Source organism: Harmonia axyridis, chromosome 5 (assembly GCF_914767665.1).
Source record: "Harmonia axyridis chromosome 5, icHarAxyr1.1, whole genome shotgun sequence".
NCBI lineage: Eukaryota > Metazoa > Arthropoda > Insecta > Coleoptera > Coccinellidae > Harmonia > Harmonia axyridis.
Window position 1 is genome coordinate 24,455,440 of NC_059505.1, and position 21,493 is coordinate 24,476,932.

Genomic DNA, 21,493 nt, shown 5'->3' on the forward strand with positions numbered 1-21,493 from the left:
TCATCCGTTTCGGGAATATTTTTCAATACTTATTTCAGTAGTTCCTCTTCCAAGAGTTGATTTGTATATAATGATGAATCATTTCATAAGATAGTCGTAATCCTTCTATGATACTAAGGTTTGGTGAGTAGCATATTGCTTCCATTCTTACTGTCTCCCTGTCTATAAACCGTCTACTTATATGGACATTCGACTGTTTCTTTCTCCTTTCAATTACATTGCTCGTATAAAGATAGTATTGGGGCATGGTTCCATTACTCAGTCATTTATATTCTATATTTGTTCAACTTTCGTTTGGAGTTCAAATTTTGGAATTTATAATTTCAATTATAATTAAAATGTTTGAATTTCCTACAAAGTCATTCATTTAATTGTCGACATATAATGAACTCTAAATATTAATATTCAAATTTTGTAGGTGACACATATCAACGGCTCTAGCCTCATAGACTGCAATAATAAAGGATTCATTTGTTACGACAGAACAAGATTTTATCAATGCGTCGAGATAGGAAACTCGACATTCGTGATTGGCAGCCCTCAACAATGCCCTCCTGGATTAATATGTGATGATCTGTCGGATTTGGAGTGCGATGAACCTGAAAATATACCAACAACTAGGAAAACAACTACTAGAACAACTCCTGAAAATGCAACCACTACACATAGCAAAGGTTCCACCGGAAAGCCCAGTACTTCAACGGAAACCAATGCACAATCTGATACAACCGAAACATCACGTGACACATCTGAATCATATTCCAAGATGACGACTAGCATAGCTTCCACAGCGAAAGACAGAAATCCCTCAGATACTACTAGACCATCTGATACAACCGAATATTCACGGGACACATCTGGGTCAAATTCAACTGTGACGGCTACCATTGGTTCCACAAGGACGACCAGTATTTCTTCAGATAATACTGAACCATCCGAGAGAAGTGAATCTACCCGTGACACCTCTGATTCAAATATGACCGTGATACCCAGCAGAGGTTCTACAGAAAATACTAGTGCTTTTACAGTCACGCCTGAACCATCGGATAACACTGTGACAGCCAGCGACACATCCGCATCAGAAACAACCGTAACACCAGGCAGAGGTTCTACAGAAACTTCAAGTTATCCTACGGACTCTTCTGAACCATCCGATAGCACACGATCATCTTCTGATACATCTGCATCTGAAAAACCAGTGACATCCAGCGGTGGTAACACCGAAACGACAAGTGTTCGTACAGACACTTCAGAATCATCTGATGAAACTGAAACAGCCAGCGATACATCCGCATCAGAAACAACCGTAACACCAGGCAGAGGTTCTACAGAAACTTCAAGTAATCCTACGGACTCTTCCGAACCATCCGATAGCACACGATCATCTTCTGATGCATCTGCGTCTGAAAAACCAGTGGCATCCAGCAGTGGAAACACCGAAACGACAAGTGTTCGTACAGACACTTCAGAACCATCTGATGAAACTAAAACAGCCAGCGATACATCCGCATCAGAAACAACCGTAACACCAGGCAGAGGTTCTACAGAAACTTCAAGTAATCCTACGGACTCTTCTGAACCATCCGATAGCACACGATCATCTTCTGATACATCTGCGTCTGCAAAACCAGTGACATCCAGCGGTGGTAACACTGAAACGACAAGTATTCGTACTGACACTTCAGAACCATCTGATGAAACTAAAACAGCCAGCGATACATCCGCATCAGAAACAACTGGATCACCAGGCAGAGGTTCTACAGAAACTTCAAGTAATCCTACTGACTCTTCTGAACCATCCGATAGCACACGATCATCTTCTGATACATCTGCGTCTGAAAAACCAGTGACATCTAGCAGTAGTAACACCGAAACGACAAGCGTTCGTACAGACACTTCAGAACCATCTGATGAAACTACAACAGCCAGCGATACATCCGCATCAGAAACAACCGTAACACCAGGCAGAGGTTCTACAGAAACTTCAAGTAATCCTACGGACTCTTCTGAACCATCCGATAGCACACGATCATCTTCTGGTACATCTACGTCTGAAAAACCAGTGACATCCAGCAGTGGTAACACCGAAACGACAAGTGTTCGTACAGACACTTCAGAACCATCTGATGAAACTGAAACAGCCAGCGATACATCCGCATCAGAAACAACCGCAACACCAGGCAGAGGTTCTACAGAAACTTCAAGTAATCCTACGGACTCTTCCGAACCATCCGATAGCACACGATCCTCTTCTGATACATCTGCGTCTGAAGAACCAGTGACATCCAGCGGTGGTAACACCGAAACGACAAGTGTTCGTACAGACACTTCAGAACCATCTGATGAAACTGAAACAGCCAGCGATACATCCGCATCAGAAACAACCGCAACACCAGGCAGAGGTTCTACAGAAACTTCAAGTAATCCTTCGGACTCTTCCGAACCATCCGATAGCACACGATCCTCTTCTGATACATCTGCGTCTGAAGAACCAGTGACATCCAGCGGTGGTAACACCGAAACGACAAGTGTTCGTACAGACACTTCAGAACCATCTGATGAAACTAAAACAGCCAGCGATACATCCGCATCAGAAACAACCGCAACACCAGGCAGAGGTTCTACAGAAACTTCAAGTGATCCAACGGACACTTCCGGACCATCCGATAGCACACGATCATCTTCTGATGCATCTGCGTCTGAAAAACCGGTGACATCCAGCAGTAGTTACACCGAAACGACGAGCGTTCGTACAGATACTTCAGAACCATCTGATGGAACTAAAACAGCCAGCGATACATCAGCATCAGAAACAACCGTAACAACAGGCAGAAGTTCTACAGAAACTTCAAGTAATCCTACGGACTCTTCCGAACCATCCGATAGTACACGACCATCTTCTGATACATCTGCGTCTGGAAAACCAGTGACATCCAGCAGAAGTAACACCGAAACGACAAGTGTTCGTACAGACACTTCAGAACCATCTGATGAAACAGCCAGCGATACATCCGCATCAGAAACAACCGCAACACCAGGCAGAAGTTCTACAGAAACTTCAAGTAATCCTACGGACTCTTCTGAACCATCCGATAGCACACGATCATCTTCTGATACATCTGCGTCTGAAAAACCAGTGACATCCAGCAGTGGTAACACCGAAACGACAAGTATTCGTACAGACACTTCAGAACCATCTGATGAAACTGAAACAGCCAGCGATACATCAGCATCAGAAACAACCGTAACACCAGGCAGAAGTTCTACAGAAACTTCAAGTAATCCTACGGACTCTTCCGAACCATCCGATAGCACACGACCATCTTCTGATACGTCTGCGTCTGAAAAACCAGTGACATCCAGCAGAAGTAACACCGAAACGACAAGTGTTCGTACAGACACTTCAGAACCATCTGATGAAACTGAAACAGACAGCGATACATCCGCATCAGAAACAACCGTAACACCAGACAGAGGTTCTACAGAAACTTCAAGTAATCCTACATACTCTTCTGAACCATCCGATAGCACACGATCATCTTCTGATACATCTGCGTCTGAAAATCCAGTGACATCCAGCATTGGTAACACCGAAACGACAAGTGTTCGTACAGACACTTCAGAACCATCTGATGAAACTAAAACAGCCAGCGATACATCCGCATCAGAAACAACCATAACACCAGGCGGAGGTTCTACAGAAACTTCAAGTAATCCTACGGACTCTTCCGAACCATCCGATAGCACACGATCATCTTCTGATACATCTGCTTCTGAAAATCCAGTGACATCCAGCAGTGGTAACACCGAAACGACAAGTGTTCGTACAGATACTTCAGAACCATCTGATGAAACTGAAACAGCCAGCGATACATCCGCATCAGAAACAACCGTTACACCAGGCAAAGGTTCAACAGAAACTTCAAGTAATCCCACGGACTCTTCAGAACCATCCGATAGCACACGATCATCTTCTGATACATCTGCGTCTGAAAATCCAGTGACATTCAGCAGTGGTAACACCGAAACGACAAGTGTTCGTACAGATACTTCAGAACCATCTGATGAAACTAAAACAGCCAGCGATACATCCGCATCAGAAACAACCGTAACACCAGGCAGAGGTTCTACAGGAACTTCAAGTAATCCTACGGACTCTTCCGAACCATCCAATAGCACACGGTCATCTTCTGATACATCTGCGTCTGAAAAACCAGTGACATCCAGCAGTAGTAACACCGAAACGACAAGTGTTCCTACAGATACTTCAGAACCATCTGATGAAACTAAAACAGCCAGCGATACATCCGCATCAGAAACAACCGTGACACCAGGCAAAGGTTCTACAGAAACTTCAAGTAATCCTACGGACTCTTCCGAACCATCCGATAGCACACGATCATCTTCTGATACATCTGCGTCTGAAAAACCAGTGACATCCAGCAGTGGTAACACCGAAACGACAAGTATTCGTACAGACACTTCAGAACCATCTGATGAAACTAAAACAGCCAGCGATACATCAGCATCAGAAACAAGCGTAACACCAGGCAGAAGTTCTACAGAAACTTCAAGTAATCCTACGGACTCTTCCGAACCATCCGATAGCACACGACCATCTTCTGATACATCTGCGTCTGAAAAACCAGTGACATCCAGCAGAAGTAACACCGAAACGACAAGTGTTCGTACAGACACTTCAGAACCATCTGATGAAACTGAAACAGCCAGCGATACATCCGCATCAGAAACAACCGTAACACCAGACAGAGGTTCTACAGAAACTTCAAGTAATCCTACAGACTCTTCTGAACCATCCGATAGCACACGATCATCTTCTGATACATCTGCGTCTGAAAATCCAGTGACATCCAGCGGTGGTAACACCGAAACGACAAGTGTTCGTACAGACACTTCAGAACCATCTGATGAAACTGAAACAGCCAGCGATACATCCGCATCAGAAACAACCGTAACACCAGACAGAGGTTCTACAGAAACTTCAAGTAATCCTACGGAATCTTCTGAACCATCCGAAAGCACACGATCATCTTCTGATACATCTGCGTCTGAAAATCCAGTGACATCCAGCAGTGGTAACACCGAAACGACAAATGTTCGTACAGATACTTCAGAACCATCTGATGAAACTAAAACAGCCAGCGATACATCCGCATCAGAAACAACCGTAACACCAGACAGAGGTTCTACAGAAACTTCAAGTAATCCTACAGACTCTTCTGAACCATCCGATAGCACACGATCATCTTCTGATACATCTGCGTCTGAAAATCCAGTGACATCCAGCAGTGGTAACACCGAAACGACAAGTGTTCGTACAGACACTTCAGAACCATCTGATGAAACTGAAACAGCCAGCGATACATCCGCATCAGAAACAACCGTAACACCAGACAGAGGTTCTACAGAAACTTCAAGTAATCCTACGGAATCTTCTGAACCATCCGAAAGCACACGATCATCTTCTGATACATCTGCGTCTGAAAATCCAGTGACATCCAGCAGTGGTAACACCGAAACGACAAATGTTCGTACAGATACTTCAGAACCATCTGATGAAACTAAAACAGCCAGCGATACATCCGCATCAGAAACAACCCTAACACCAGGCAGAGGTTCTACAGAAACTTCAAGTAATCCTACGGACTCTTCCGAACCATCCGATAGCACACGATCATCTTCTGATACATCTGCGTCTGAAAAACCAGTGACATCCAGCAGTAGTAACACCGAAACGACAAGCGTTCGTACAGATACTTCAGAACCATCTGATGAAACTAAAACAGCCAGCGTTACATCCGCATCAGAAACAACCGTAACACCAGGCAGAAGTTCTACAGAAACTTCAAGTAATCCTACGGACTCTTCCGAACCATCCAATAGCACACGGTCATCTTCTGATACATCTGCGTCTGAAAAACCAGTGACATCCAGCAGTAGTAACACCGAAACGACAAGTGTTCCTACAGATACTTCAGAACCATCCGATGAAACTAAAACAGCCACCGATACATCCGCATCAGAAACAACCGTAACATCAGGCAGAGGTTCTACAGAAACTTCAAGTAATCCTACGGACTCTTCCGAACCATCCGATAGCACACGATCATCTTCTGATATATCTGCGTCTGAAAATCCAGTGACATCCATCAGTGGTAACACCGAAACGACAAGCGTTCGTACAGATACTTCAGAACCATCTGATGAAACTGAAACAGCCAGCGATACATCCGCATCAGAAACAACCGTAACACCAGGCAAAGGTTCTACAGAAACTTCAAGTAATCCTACGGACGCTTCCGAACCATCCGATAGCACACGATCATCTTCTGATACATCTGCGTCTGAAAATCCAGTGACATCCAGCAGTGGTAACACCGAAACGACAAGTGTTCGTACAGATACTTCAGAACCATCTGATGAAACTAAAACAGCCAGCGATACATCCGCATCAGAAACAACCGTAACACCAGGCAGAGGTTCTACAGAAACTTCAAGTAATCCTACGGACTCTTCTGAACCATCTGATAGCACACGATCATCTTCTGATACATCTGCGTCTGAAAATCCAGTGACATCCAGCAGTGGTAACACCGAAACGACAAGTGTTCGTACAGATACTTCAGAACCATCTGATGAAACTGAAACAGCCAGCGATACATCCGCATCAGAAACAACCGTAACACCAGGCAAAGGTTCAACAGAAACTTCAAGTAATCCTACGGACTCTTCCGAACCATCCGATAGCACACGATCATCTTCTGATACATCTGCGTCTGAAAATCCAGTGACATCCAGCAGTGGTAACACCGAAACGACTAGTGTTCGTACAGAAACTTCAGAACCATCTGATGAAACTAAAACAGCCAGCGATACATCCGCATCAGAAACAACCGTAACACCAGGCAAAGGTTCTACAGAAACTTCAAGTAATCCTACGGACTCTTCTGAACCATCCGATAGCACACGATCATCTTCTGATACATCTGCGTCTGAAAAACCAGTGACATCCAGCAGTACTAACACCGAAACGACAAGCGTTCGTACAGATACTTCAGAACCATCTGATGAAACTGAAACAGCCAGCGAAACATCCGCATCAGAAACAACCGTAACACCAGGCAAAGGTTCTACAGAAACTTCAAGTAATCCTACGGACACTTCCGGACCATCCGATAGCACACGATCATCTTCTGATACATCTGCGTCTGAAAATCCAGTGACATCCAGCAGTGGTAACACCGAAACGACAAGTGTTCGTACAGATACTTCAGAACCATCTGATGAAACTAAAACAGCCAGCGATACATCCGCATCAGAAACAACCGTAACACCAGGCAGAGGTTCTACAGAAACTTCAAGTAATCCTACGGACTCTTCCGAACCATCCGATAGCACACGATCATCTTCTGATACATCTGCGTCTGAAAAACCAGTGACATCCAGCAGTGGTAACACCGAAACGACAAGTGTTCGTACAGATACTTCAGAACCATCTGATGAAACTGAAACAGCCAGCGATACATCCGCATCAGAAACAACCGTTACACCAGGCAAAGGTTCAACAGAAACTTCAAGTAATCCTACGGACTCTTCAGAACCATCCGATAGCACACGATCATCTTCTGATACATCTGCGTCTGAAAATCCAGTGACATTCAGCAGTGGTAACACTGAAACGACAAGTGTTCGTACAGATACTTCAGAACCATCTGATGAAACTAAAACAGCCAGCGATACATCCGCATCAGAAACAACCGTTACACCAGGCAGAGGTTCTACAGAAACTTCAAGTAATCCTACGGACTCTTCTGAACCATCTGATAGCACACGATCATCTTCTGATACATCTGCGTCTGAAAATCCAGTGACATCCAGCAGTGGTAACACCGAAACGACAAGTGTTCGTACAGATACTTCAGAACCATCTGATGAAACTGAAACAGCCAGCGATACATCCGCATCAGAAACAACCGTTACACCATGCAAAGGTTCAACAGAAACTTCAAGTAATCCTACGGACTCTTCAGAACCATCCGACAGCACACGATCATCTTCTGATACATCTGCGTCTGAAAATCCAGTGACATCCAGCAGTGGTAACACCGAAACGACAAGTGTTCGTACAGATACTTCAGAACCATCTGATGAAACTAAAACAGCCAGCGATACATCCGCATCAGAAACAACCGTAACACCAGGCAGAGGTTCTACAGAAACTTCAAGTAATCCTACGGACTCTTCTGAACCATCTGATAGCACACGATCATCTTCTGATACATCTGCGTCTGAAAATCCAGTGACATCCAGCAGTGGTAACACCGAAACGACAAGAGTTCGTACAGATACTTCAGAACCATCTGATGAAACTGAAACAGCCAGCGATACATCCGCATCAGAAACAACCGTAACACCAGGCAAAGGTTCAACAGAAACTTCAAGTATTCCTACGGACTCTTCTGAACCATCCGATAGCACACGATCATCTTCTGATACATCTGCGTCTGAAAATCCAGTGACATCCAGCAGTGGTAACACCGAAACGACAAGTGTTCGTACAGATACTTCAGAACCATCTGATGAAACTAAAACAGCCAGCGATACATCCGCATCAGAAACAACCGTAACACCAGGCAGAGGTTCTACAGAAACTTCAAGTAATCCTACGGACTCTTCCGAACCATCCGATAGCACACGATCATCTTCTGATACATCTGCGTCTGAAAATCCAGTGACATCCAGCAGTGGTAACACCGAAACGACAAGTGTTCGTACAGATACTTCAGAACCATCTGATGAAACTAAAACAGCCAGCGATACATCCGCATCAGAAACAACCGTTACACCAGGCAAAGGTTCAACAGAAACTTCAAGTAATCCTACGGACTCTTCTGAACCATCCGATAGCACACGATCATCTTCTGATACATCTGCGTCTGAAAAACCAGTGACATCCAGCAGTGGTAACACCGAAACGACAAGTGTTCGTACAGATACTTCAGAACCATCTGATGAAACTAAAACAGCCAGCGATACATCCGCATCAGAAACAACCGTAACACCAGGCAGAGGTTCTACAGAAACTTCAAGTAATCCCACGGACTCTTCAGAACCATCCGATAGCACACGACCATCTTCTGATACGTCTGCGTCTGAAAAACCAGTGACATCCAGCAGAAGTAACACCGAAACGACAAGTGTTCGTACAGACACTTCAGAACCATCTGATGAAACTGAAACAGACAGCGATACATCCGCATCAGAAACAACCGTTACACCAGGCAAAGGTTCAACAGAAACTTCAAGTAATCCTACGGACTCTTCAGAACCATCCGATAGCACACGATCATCTTCTGATACATCTGCGTCTGAAAATCCAGTGACATTCAGCAGTGGTAACACTGAAACGACAAGTGTTCGTACAGATACTTCAGAACCATCTGATGAAACTAAAACAGCCAGCGATACATCCGCATCAGAAACAACCGTTACACCAGGCAGAGGTTCTACAGAAACTTCAAGTAATCCTACGGACTCTTCTGAACCATCTGATAGCACACGATCATCTTCTGATACATCTGCGTCTGAAAATCCAGTGACATCCAGCAGTGGTAACACCGAAACGACAAGTGTTCGTACAGATACTTCAGAACCATCTGATGAAACTGAAACAGCCAGCGATACATCCGCATCAGAAACAACCGTTACACCAGGCAAAGGTTCAACAGAAACTTCAAGTAATCCTACGGACTCTTCAGAACCATCCGACAGCACACGATCATCTTCTGATACATCTGCGTCTGAAAATCCAGTGACATCCAGCAGTGGTAACACCGAAACGACAAGTGTTCGTACAGATACTTCAGAACCATCTGATGAAACTAAAACAGCCAGCGATACATCCGCATCAGAAACAACCGTAACACCAGGCAGAGGTTCTACAGAAACTTCAAGTAATCCTACGGACTCTTCTGAACCATCTGATAGCACACGATCATCTTCTGATACATCTGCGTCTGAAAATCCAGTGACATCCAGCAGTGGTAACACCGAAACGACAAGAGTTCGTACAGATACTTCAGAACCATCTGATGAAACTGAAACAGCCAGCGATACATCCGCATCAGAAACAACCGTAACACCAGGCAAAGGTTCAACAGAAACTTCAAGTATTCCTACGGACTCTTCTGAACCATCCGATAGCACACGATCATCTTCTGATACATCTGCGTCTGAAAATCCAGTGACATCCAGCAGTGGTAACACCGAAACGACAAGTGTTCGTACAGATACTTCAGAACCATCTGATGAAACTAAAACAGCCAGCGATACATCCGCATCAGAAACAACCGTAACACCAGGCAGAGGTTCTACAGAAACTTCAAGTAATCCTACGGACTCTTCCGAACCATCCGATAGCACACGATCATCTTCTGATACATCTGCGTCTGAAAATCCAGTGACATCCAGCAGTGGTAACACCGAAACGACAAGTGTTCGTACAGATACTTCAGAACCATCTGATGAAACTAAAACAGCCAGCGATACATCCGCATCAGAAACAACCGTTACACCAGGCAAAGGTTCAACAGAAACTTCAAGTAATCCTACGGACTCTTCTGAACCATCCGATAGCACACGATCATCTTCTGATACATCTGCGTCTGAAAAACCAGTGACATCCAGCAGTGGTAACACCGAAACGACAAGTGTTCGTACAGATACTTCAGAACCATCTGATGAAACTAAAACAGCCAGCGATACATCCGCATCAGAAACAACCGTAACACCAGGCAGAGGTTCTACAGAAACTTCAAGTAATCCCACGGACTCTTCAGAACCATCCGATAGCACACGACCATCTTCTGATACGTCTGCGTCTGAAAAACCAGTGACATCCAGCAGAAGTAACACCGAAACGACAAGTGTTCGTACAGACACTTCAGAACCATCTGATGAAACTGAAACAGACAGCGATACATCCGCATCAGAAACAACCGTTACACCAGGCAAAGGTTCAACAGAAACTTCAAGTAATCCTACGGACTCTTCAGAACCATCCGATAGCACACGATCATCTTCTGATACATCTGCGTCTGAAAATCCAGTGACATTCAGCAGTGGTAACACTGAAACGACAAGTGTTCGTACAGATACTTCAGAACCATCTGATGAAACTAAAACAGCCAGCGATACATCCGCATCAGAAACAACCGTTACACCAGGCAGAGGTTCTACAGAAACTTCAAGTAATCCTACGGACTCTTCTGAACCATCTGATAGCACACGATCATCTTCTGATACATCTGCGTCTGAAAATCCAGTGACATCCAGCAGTGGTAACACCGAAACGACAAGTGTTCGTACAGATACTTCAGAACCATCTGATGAAACTGAAACAGCCAGCGATACATCCGCATCAGAAACAACCGTTACACCAGGCAAAGGTTCAACAGAAACTTCAAGTAATCCTACGGACTCTTCAGAACCATCCGACAGCACACGATCATCTTCTGATACATCTGCGTCTGAAAATCCAGTGACATCCAGCAGTGGTAACACCGAAACGACAAGTGTTCGTACAGATACTTCAGAACCATCTGATGAAACTAAAACAGCCAGCGATACATCCGCATCAGAAACAACCGTAACACCAGGCAGAGGTTCTACAGAAACTTCAAGTAATCCTACGGACTCTTCTGAACCATCTGATAGCACACGATCATCTTCTGATACATCTGCGTCTGAAAATCCAGTGACATCCAGCAGTGGTAACACCGAAACGACAAGAGTTCGTACAGATACTTCAGAACCATCTGATGAAACTGAAACAGCCAGCGATACATCCGCATCAGAAACAACCGTAACACCAGGCAAAGGTTCAACAGAAACTTCAAGTATTCCTACGGACTCTTCTGAACCATCCGATAGCACACGATCATCTTCTGATACATCTGCGTCTGAAAATCCAGTGACATCCAGCAGTGGTAACACCGAAACGACAAGTGTTCGTACAGATACTTCAGAACCATCTGATGAAACTAAAACAGCCAGCGATACATCCGCATCAGAAACAACCGTAACACCAGGCAGAGGTTCTACAGAAACTTCAAGTAATCCTACGGACTCTTCCGAACCATCCGATAGCACACGATCATCTTCTGATACATCTGCGTCTGAAAATCCAGTGACATCCAGCAGTGGTAACACCGAAACGACAAGTGTTCGTACAGATACTTCAGAACCATCTGATGAAACTAAAACAGCCAGCGATACATTCGCATCAGAAACAACCGTTACACCAGGCAAAGGTTCAACAGAAACTTCAAGTAATCCTACGGACTCTTCTGAACCATCCGATAGCACACGATCATCTTCTGATACATCTGCGTCTGAAAAACCAGTGACATCCAGCAGTGGTAACACCGAAACGACAAGTGTTCGTACAGATACTTCAGAACCATCTGATGAAACTAAAACAGCCAGCGATACATCCGCATCAGAAACAACCGTAACACCAGGCAGAGGTTCTACAGAAACTTCAAGTAATCCTACGGACTCTTCCGAACCATCCGATAGCACACGATCATCTTCTGATACATCTGCGTCTGAAAATCCAGTGACATCCAGCAGTGGTAACACCGAAACGACAAGTGTTCGTACAGATACTTCAGAACCATCTGATGAAACTAAAACAGCCAGCGATACATCCGCATCAGAAACAACCGTTACACCAGGCAAAGGTTCAACAGAAACTTCAAGTAATCCTACGGACTCTTCTGAACCATCCGATAGCACACGATCATCTTCTGATACATCTGCGTCTGAAAATCCAGTGACATCCAGCAGTGGTAACACCGAAACGACAAGTGTTCGTACAGATACTTCAGAACCATCTGATGAAACTAAAACAGCCAGCGATACATCCGCATCAGAAACAACCGTAACACCAGGCAGAGGTTCTACAGAAACTTCAAGTAATCCTACGGACTCTTCTGAACCATCTGATAGCACACGATCATCTTCTGATACATCTGCGTCTGAAAATCCAGTGACATCCAGCAGTGGTAACACCGAAACGACAAGAGTTCGTACAGATACTTCAGAACCATCTGATGAAACTGAAACAGCCAGCGATACATCCGCATCAGAAACAACCGTACCACCAGGCAAAGGTTCAACAGAAACTTCAAGTATTCCTACGGACTCTTCTGAACCATCCGATAGCACACGATCATCTTCTGATACATCTGCGTCTGAAAATCCAGTGACATCCAGCAGTGGTAACACCGAAACGACAAGTGTTCGTACAGACACTTCAGAACCATCTGATGAAACTAAAACAGCCAGCGATACATCCGCATCAGAAACAACCGTATCACCAGGCAGAAGTTCTACAGAAACTTCAAGTAATCCTACGGATTCTTCCGAACCATCCGATAGCACACGATCATCTTCTGATACATCTGCGTCTGAAAATCCAGTGACATCCAGCAGTGGTAACACCGAAACGACAAGTGTTCGTACAGATACTTCAGAACCATCTGATGAAACTAAAACAGCCAGCGATACATCCGCATCAGAAACAACCGTAACACCAGGCAGAGGTTCTACAGAAACTTCAAGTAATCCTACGGACTCTTCCGAACCATCCGATAGTACACGACCATCTTCTGATACATCTGCGTCTGAAAAACCAGTGACATCCAGCAGTGGTAACACCGAAACGACAAGTGTTCGTACAGATACTTCAGAACCATCTGATGAAACTAAAACAGCCAGCGATACATCCGCATCAGAAACAACCGTAACACCAGGCAGAGGTTCTACAGAAACTTCAAGTAATCCTACGGACTCTTCCGAACCATCCGATAGCACACGATCATCTTCTGATACATCTGCGTCTGAAAATCCAGTGACATCCAGCAGTGGTAACACCGAAACGACAAGTGTTCGTACAGATACTTCAGAACCATCTGATGAAACTAAAACAGCCAGCGATACATCCGCATCAGAAACAACCGTTACACCAGGCAAAGGTTCAACAGAAACTTCAAGTAATCCTACGGACTCTTCTGAACCATCCGATAGCACACGATCATCTTCTGATACATCTGCGTCTGAAAATCCAGTGACATCCAGCAGTGGTAACACCGAAACGACAAGTGTTCGTACAGATACTTCAGAACCATCTGATGAAACTAAAACAGCCAGCGATACATCCGCATCAGAAACAACCGTAACACCAGGCAGAGGTTCTACAGAAACTTCAAGTAATCCTACGGACTCTTCTGAACCATCTGATAGCACACGATCATCTTCTGATACATCTGCGTCTGAAAATCCAGTGACATCCAGCAGTGGTAACACCGAAACGACAAGAGTTCGTACAGATACTTCAGAACCATCTGATGAAACTGAAACAGCCAGCGATACATCCGCATCAGAAACAACCGTACCACCAGGCAAAGGTTCAACAGAAACTTCAAGTATTCCTACGGACTCTTCTGAACCATCCGATAGCACACGATCATCTTCTGATACATCTGCGTCTGAAAATCCAGTGACATCCAGCAGTGGTAACACCGAAACGACAAGTGTTCGTACAGACACTTCAGAACCATCTGATGAAACTAAAACAGCCAGCGATACATCCGCATCAGAAACAACCGTATCACCAGGCAGAAGTTCTACAGAAACTTCAAGTAATCCTACGGACTCTTCCGAACCATCCGATAGCACACGATCATCTTCTGATACATCTGCGTCTGAAAATCCAGTGACATCCAGCAGTGGTAACACCGAAACGACAAGTGTTCGTACAGATACTTCAGAACCATCTGATGAAACTGAAACAGCCAGCGATACATCCGCATCAGAAACAACCGTAACACCAGGCAGAGGTTCTACAGAAACTTCAAGTAATCCTACAGGTTCTTCTGAACCATCTGATAGCACACGATCATCTTCTGATACATCTGCGTCTGAAAATCCAGTGACATCCAGCAGTGGTAACACCGAAACGACAAGTGTTCGTACAGCTACTTCAGAACCATCTGATGAAACTGAAACAGCCAGCGATACATCCGCATCAGAAACAACCGTAACACCAGGCAAAGGTTCAACAGAAACTTCAAGTAATCCTACGGACTCTTCTGAACCATCCGATAGCACACGATCTTCTTCTGATACATCTGCTTCTGAAAATCCAGTGACATCCAGCAGTGGTAACACCGAAACGACAAGTGTTCATACAGACACTTCAGAACCATCTGATGAAACTAAAACAGCCAGCGATACATCCGCATCAGAAACAACCGTATCACCAGGCAGAGGTTCTACAGAAACTTCAAGTAATCCTTCGGACTCTTCTGAACCATCCGATAACACACGATCATCTTCTGATACATCTGCGTCTGAAAATCCAGTGACAGCCAGCAGTGGTAACACCGAAACGACAAGTGTTCGTACAGATACTTCAGAACCATCTGATGAAACTGAAACAGCAAGCGATACATCCGCATCAGAAACAACCGTATCACCAGGCAGAAGTTCTACAGAAACTTCAAGTAATCCTACGGACTCTTCCGAACCATCCGATAGCACACGATCATCTTCTGATACATCTGCGTCTGAAAATCCAGTGACATCCAGCAGTGGTAACACCGAAACGACAAGTGTTCGTACAGATACTTCAGAACCATCTGATGAAACTAAAACAGCCAGCGATACATTCGCATCAGAAACGACAAGTGTTCGTACAGATACTTCAGAACCATCTGATGAAACTAAAACAGCCAGCGATACATCCGCATCAGAAACAACCGTAACACCAGGCAGAGGTTCTACAGAAACTTCAAGTAATCCTTCGGACTCTTCTGAACCATCCGATAACACACGATCATCTTCTGATACATCTGCGTCTGAAAATCCAGTGACAGCCAGCAGTGGTAACACCGAAACGACAAGTGTTCGTACAGATACTTCAGAACCATCTGATGAAACTGAAACAGCAAGCGATACATCCGCATCAGAAACAACCATAACACCAGGCAAAGGTTCTACAGGAACTTCAAGTAATCCTACGGACTCTTCTGAACCATCCGATAGCACACGATCATCTTCTGATACATCTGCGTCTGAAAATCCAGTGACATCCAGCAGTGGTAACACCGAAACGACAAGTGTTCGTACAGATACTTCAGAACCATCTGATGAAACTAAAACAGCCAGCGATACATCCGCATCAGAAACAACCGTAACACCAGGCAGAGGTTCTACAGAAACTTCAAGTAATCCTACGGACTCTTCTGAACCATCTGATAGCACACGATCATCTTCTGATACATCTGCGTCTGAAAATCCAGTGACATCCAGCAGTGGTAACACCGAAACGACAAGTGTTCGTACAGATACTTCAGAACCATCTGATGAAACTGAAACAGCCAGCGATACATCCGCATCAGAAACAACCGTAACACCAGGCAAAGGTTCAACAGAAACTTCAAGTAATCCTACGGACTCTTCCGAACCATCCGATAGCACACGATCATCTTCTGATACATCTGCGTCTGAAAATCCAGTGACATCCAGCAGTGGTAACACCGAAACGACTAGTGTTCGTACAGAAACTTCAGAACCATCTGATGAAACTAAAACAGCCAGCGATACATCCGCATCAGAAACAACCGTAACACCAGGCAAAGGTTCTACAGAAACTTCAAGTAATCCTACGGACTCTTCTGAACCATCCGATAGCACACGATCATCTTCTGATACATCTGCGTCTGAAAAACCAGTGACATCCAGCAGTACTAACACCGAAACGACAAGCGTTCGTACAGATACTTCAGAACCATCTGATGAAACTGAAACAGCCAGCGAAACATCCGCATCAGAAACAACCGTAACACCAGGCAAAGGTTCTACAGAAACTTCAAGTAATCCTACGGACACTTCCGGACCATCCGATAGCACACGATCATCTTCTGATACATCTGCGTCTGAAAATCCAGTGACATCCAGCAGTGGTAACACCGAAACGACAAATGTTCGTACAGATACTTCAGAACCATCTGATGAAACTGAAACAGCAAGCGATACATCCGCATCAGAAACAACCGTATCACCAGGCAGAAGTTCTACAGAAACTTCAAGTAATCCTACGGACTCTTCCGAACCATCCGATAGCACACGATCATCTTCTGATACATCTGCGTCTGAAAATCCAGTGACATCCAGCAGTGGTAACACCGAAACGACAAGTGTTCGTACAGATACTTCAGAACCATCTGATGAAACTAAAACAGCCAGCGATACATTCGCATCAGAAACGACAAGTGTTCGTACAGATACTTCAGAACCATCTGATGAAACTAAAACAGCCAGCGATACATCCGCATCAGAAACAACCGTAACACCAGGCAGAGGTTCTACAGAAACTTCAAGTAATCCTTCGGACTCTTCTGAACCATCCGATAACACACGATCATCTTCTGATACATCTGCGTCTGAAAATCCAGTGACAGCCAGCAGTGGTAACACCGAAACGACAAGTGTTCGTACAGATACTTCAGAACCATCTGATGAAACTGAAACAGCAAGCGATACATCCGCATCAGAAACAACCATAACACCAGGCAAAGGTTCTACAGGAACTTCAAGTAATCCTACGGACTCTTCTGAACCATCCGATAGCACACGATCATCTTCTGATACATCTGCGTCTGAAAATCCAGTGACATCCAGCAGTGGTAACACCGAAACGACAAGTGTTCGTACAGATACTTCAGAACCATCTGATGAAACTAAAACAGCCAGCGATACATCCGCATCAGAAACAACCGTAACACCAGGCAGAGGTTCTACAGAAACTTCAAGTAATCCTACGGACTCTTCTGAACCATCTGATAGCACACGATCATCTTCTGATACATCTGCGTCTGAAAATCCAGTGACATCCAGCAGTGGTAACACCGAAACGACAAGTGTTCGTACAGATACTTCAGAACCATCTGATGAAACTGAAACAGCCAGCGATACATCCGCATCAGAAACAACCGTAACACCAGGCAAAGGTTCAACAGAAACTTCAAGTAATCCTACGGACTCTTCCGAACCATCCGATAGCACACGATCATCTTCTGATACAGCTGCGTCTGAAAATCCAGTGACATCCAGCAGTGGTAACACCGAAACGACTAGTGTTCGTACAGAAACTTCAGAACCATCTGATGAAACTAAAACAGCCAGCGATACATCCGCATCAGAAACAACCGTAACACCAGGCAAAGGTTCTACAGAAACTTCAAGTAATCCTACGGACTCTTCTGAACCATCCGATAGCACACGATCATCTTCTGATACATCTGCGTCTGAAAAACCAGTGACATCCAGCAGTACTAACACCGAAACGACAAGCGTTCGTACAGATACTTCAGAACCATCTGATGAAACTGAAACAGCCAGCGAAACATCCGCATCAGAAACAACCGTAACACCAGGCAAAGGTTCTACAGAAACTTCAAGTAATCCTACGGACACTTCCGGACCATCCGATAGCACACGATCATCTTCTGATACATCTGCGTCTGAAAATCCAGTGACATCCAGCAGTGGTAACACCGAAACGACAAGTGTTCGTACAGATACTTCAGAACCATCTGATGAAACTAAAACAGCCAGCGATACATCCGCATCAGAAACAACCGTAACACCAGGCAAGGGTTCTACAGAAACTTCAAGTAATCCTACGGACTCTTCCGAACCATCCGATAGCACACGATCATCTTCTGATACATCTGCGTCTGAAAAACCAGTGACATCCAGCAGTACTAACACCGAAACGACAAGCGTTCGTACAGATACTTCAGAACCATCTGATGAAACTGAAACAGCCAGCGATACATCCGCATCAGATACAACCGTAACACCAGGCAAAGGTTCTACAGAAACTTCAAGTAATCCTACGGACTCTTCTGAACCATCCGATAGCACACGATCATCTTCTGATACATCTGCGTCTGAAAAACCAGTGACATCCAGCAGTACTAACACCGAAACGACAAGCGTTCGTACAGATACTTCAGAACCATCTGATGAAACTAAAACAGCCAGCGATACATCCGCATCAGAAACAACCGTAACACCAGGCAAGGGTTCTACAGGAACTTCAAGTAATCCTACGGACTCTTCCGAACCATCCGATAGCACACGATCATCTTCTGATACATCTGCGTCTGAAAAACCAGTGACATCCAGCAGTGGTAACACCGAAACGACAAGTGTTCGTACAGATACTTCAGAACCATCTGATGAAACTGAAACAGCCAGCGATACATCCGCATCAGAAACAACCGTTACACCAGGCAAAGGTTCAACAGAAACTTCAAGTAATCCTACGGACTCTTCAGAACCATCCGATAGCACACGATCATCTTCTGATACATCTGCGTCTGAAAATCCAGTGACATTCAGCAGTGGTAACACTGAAACGACAAGTTTTCGTACAGATACTTCAGAACCATCTGATGAAACTAAAACAGCCAGCGATACATCCGCATCAGAAACAACCGTAACACCAGGCAGAGGTTCTACAGAAACTTCAAGTAATCCTACGGACTCTTCTGAACCATCTGATAGCACACGATCATCTTCTGATACATCTGCGTCTGAAAATCCAGTGACATCCAGCAGTGGTAACACCGAAACGACAAGTGTTCGTACAGATAATTCAGAACCATCTGATGAAACTGAAACAGCCAGCGATACATCCGCATCAGAAACAACCGTAACACCAGGCAGAGGTTCTACAGAAACTTCAAGTAATCCTACGGACTCTTCTGAACCATCTGATAGCACACGATCATCTTCTGATACATCTGCGTCTGAAAATCCAGTGACATCCAGCAGTGGTAACACCGAAACGACAAGTGTTCGTACAGATACTTCAGAACCATCTGATGAAACTAAAACAGCCAGCGATACATCCGCATCAGAAACAACCGTAACACCAGGCAGAGGTTCTACAGAAACTTCAAGTAATCCTACGGACTCTTCCGAACCATCCGATAGCACACGATCATCTTCTGATACATCTGCGTCTGAAAATCCAGGGACATCCAGCAGTGGTAACACCGAAACGACAAGTGTTCGTACAGATACTTCAGAACCATCTGATGAAACTGAAACAGCCAGCGATACATCCGCATCAGAAACAACCGTTACACCAGGCAAAGGTTCAACAGAAACTTCAAGTAATCCTACGGACTCTTCAGAACCATCCGATAGCACACGATCATCTTCTGATACATCTGCGTCTGAAAATCCAGTGACATCCAGCAGTGGTAACACCGAAACGACAAGTGTTCGTACAGACACTTCAGAACCATCTGATGAAACTAAAACAGCCAGCGATACATCCGCATCAGAAACAACCGTATCACCAGGCAGAAGTTCTACAGAAACTTCAAGTAATCCTACGGATTCTTCCGAACCATCCGATAGCACACGATCATCTTCTGATACATCTGCGTCTGAAAATCCAGTGACATCCAGCAGTGGTAATACCGAAACGACAAGTGTTCGTACAGATACTTCAGAACCATCTGATGAAACTAAAACAGCCAGCGATACATCCGCATCAGAAACAACCGTAACACGAGGCAGAGGTTCTACAGAAACTTCAAGTAATCCTACGGACTCTTCCGAACCATCCGATAGCACACGATCATCTTCTGATACATCTGCGTCTGAAAATCCAGTGACATCCAGCAGTGGTAACACCGAAACGACAAGTGTTCGTACAGATACTTCAGAACCATCTGATGAAACTGAAACAGCCAGCGATACAACCGCATCAGAAACAACCGTAACACCAGGCAGAGGTTCTACAGAAACTTCAAGTAATCCTACGGACTCTTCTGAACCATCTGATAGCACACGATCATCTTCTGATACATCTGCGTCTGAAAATCCAGTGACATCCAGCAGTGGTAACACCGAAACGACAAGTGTTCGTACAGATACTTCAGAACCATCTGATGAAACTGAAACAGCCAGCGATACATCCGCATCAGAAACAACCGTAACACCAGGCAAAGGTTCAACAGAAACTTCAAGTAATCCTACGGACTCTTCTGAACCATCCGATAGCACACGATCTTCTTCTGATACATCTGCTTCTGAAAATCCAGTGACATCCAGCAGTGGTAACACCGAAACGACAAGTGTTCATACAGACACTTCAGAACCATCTGATGAAACTAAAACAGCCAGCGATACATCCGCATCAGAAACAACCGTATCACCAGGCAGAAGTTCTACAGAAACTTCAAGTAATCCTACGGACTCTTCCGAACCATCCGATAGCACACGATCATCTTCTGATACATCTGCGTCTGAAAATCCAGTGACATTCAGCAGTGGTAACACCGAAACGACAAGTGTTCGTACAGATACTTCAGAACCATCT

General features: G+C 44.7%; 1 protein-coding gene across 1 annotated transcript in view; it reads left to right on the plus strand.

Moving 5' to 3' along the window:
- Window positions 1-21,493, plus strand: part of LOC123680897 (dentin sialophosphoprotein-like) — a gene marked incomplete at its 3' end in the record, with an annotated part of 37,313 nt that overhangs the window by 12,826 nt on the left and 2,994 nt on the right. The window contains exons 2-3 of the mRNA XM_045619017.1: window positions 419-2,185; window positions 9,599-9,866. Of these exons, the coding sequence (XP_045474973.1) occupies window positions 419-2,185; window positions 9,599-9,866 (2,035 nt within the window). The remainder of the gene's footprint in view (window positions 1-418; window positions 2,186-9,598; window positions 9,867-21,493) is intronic.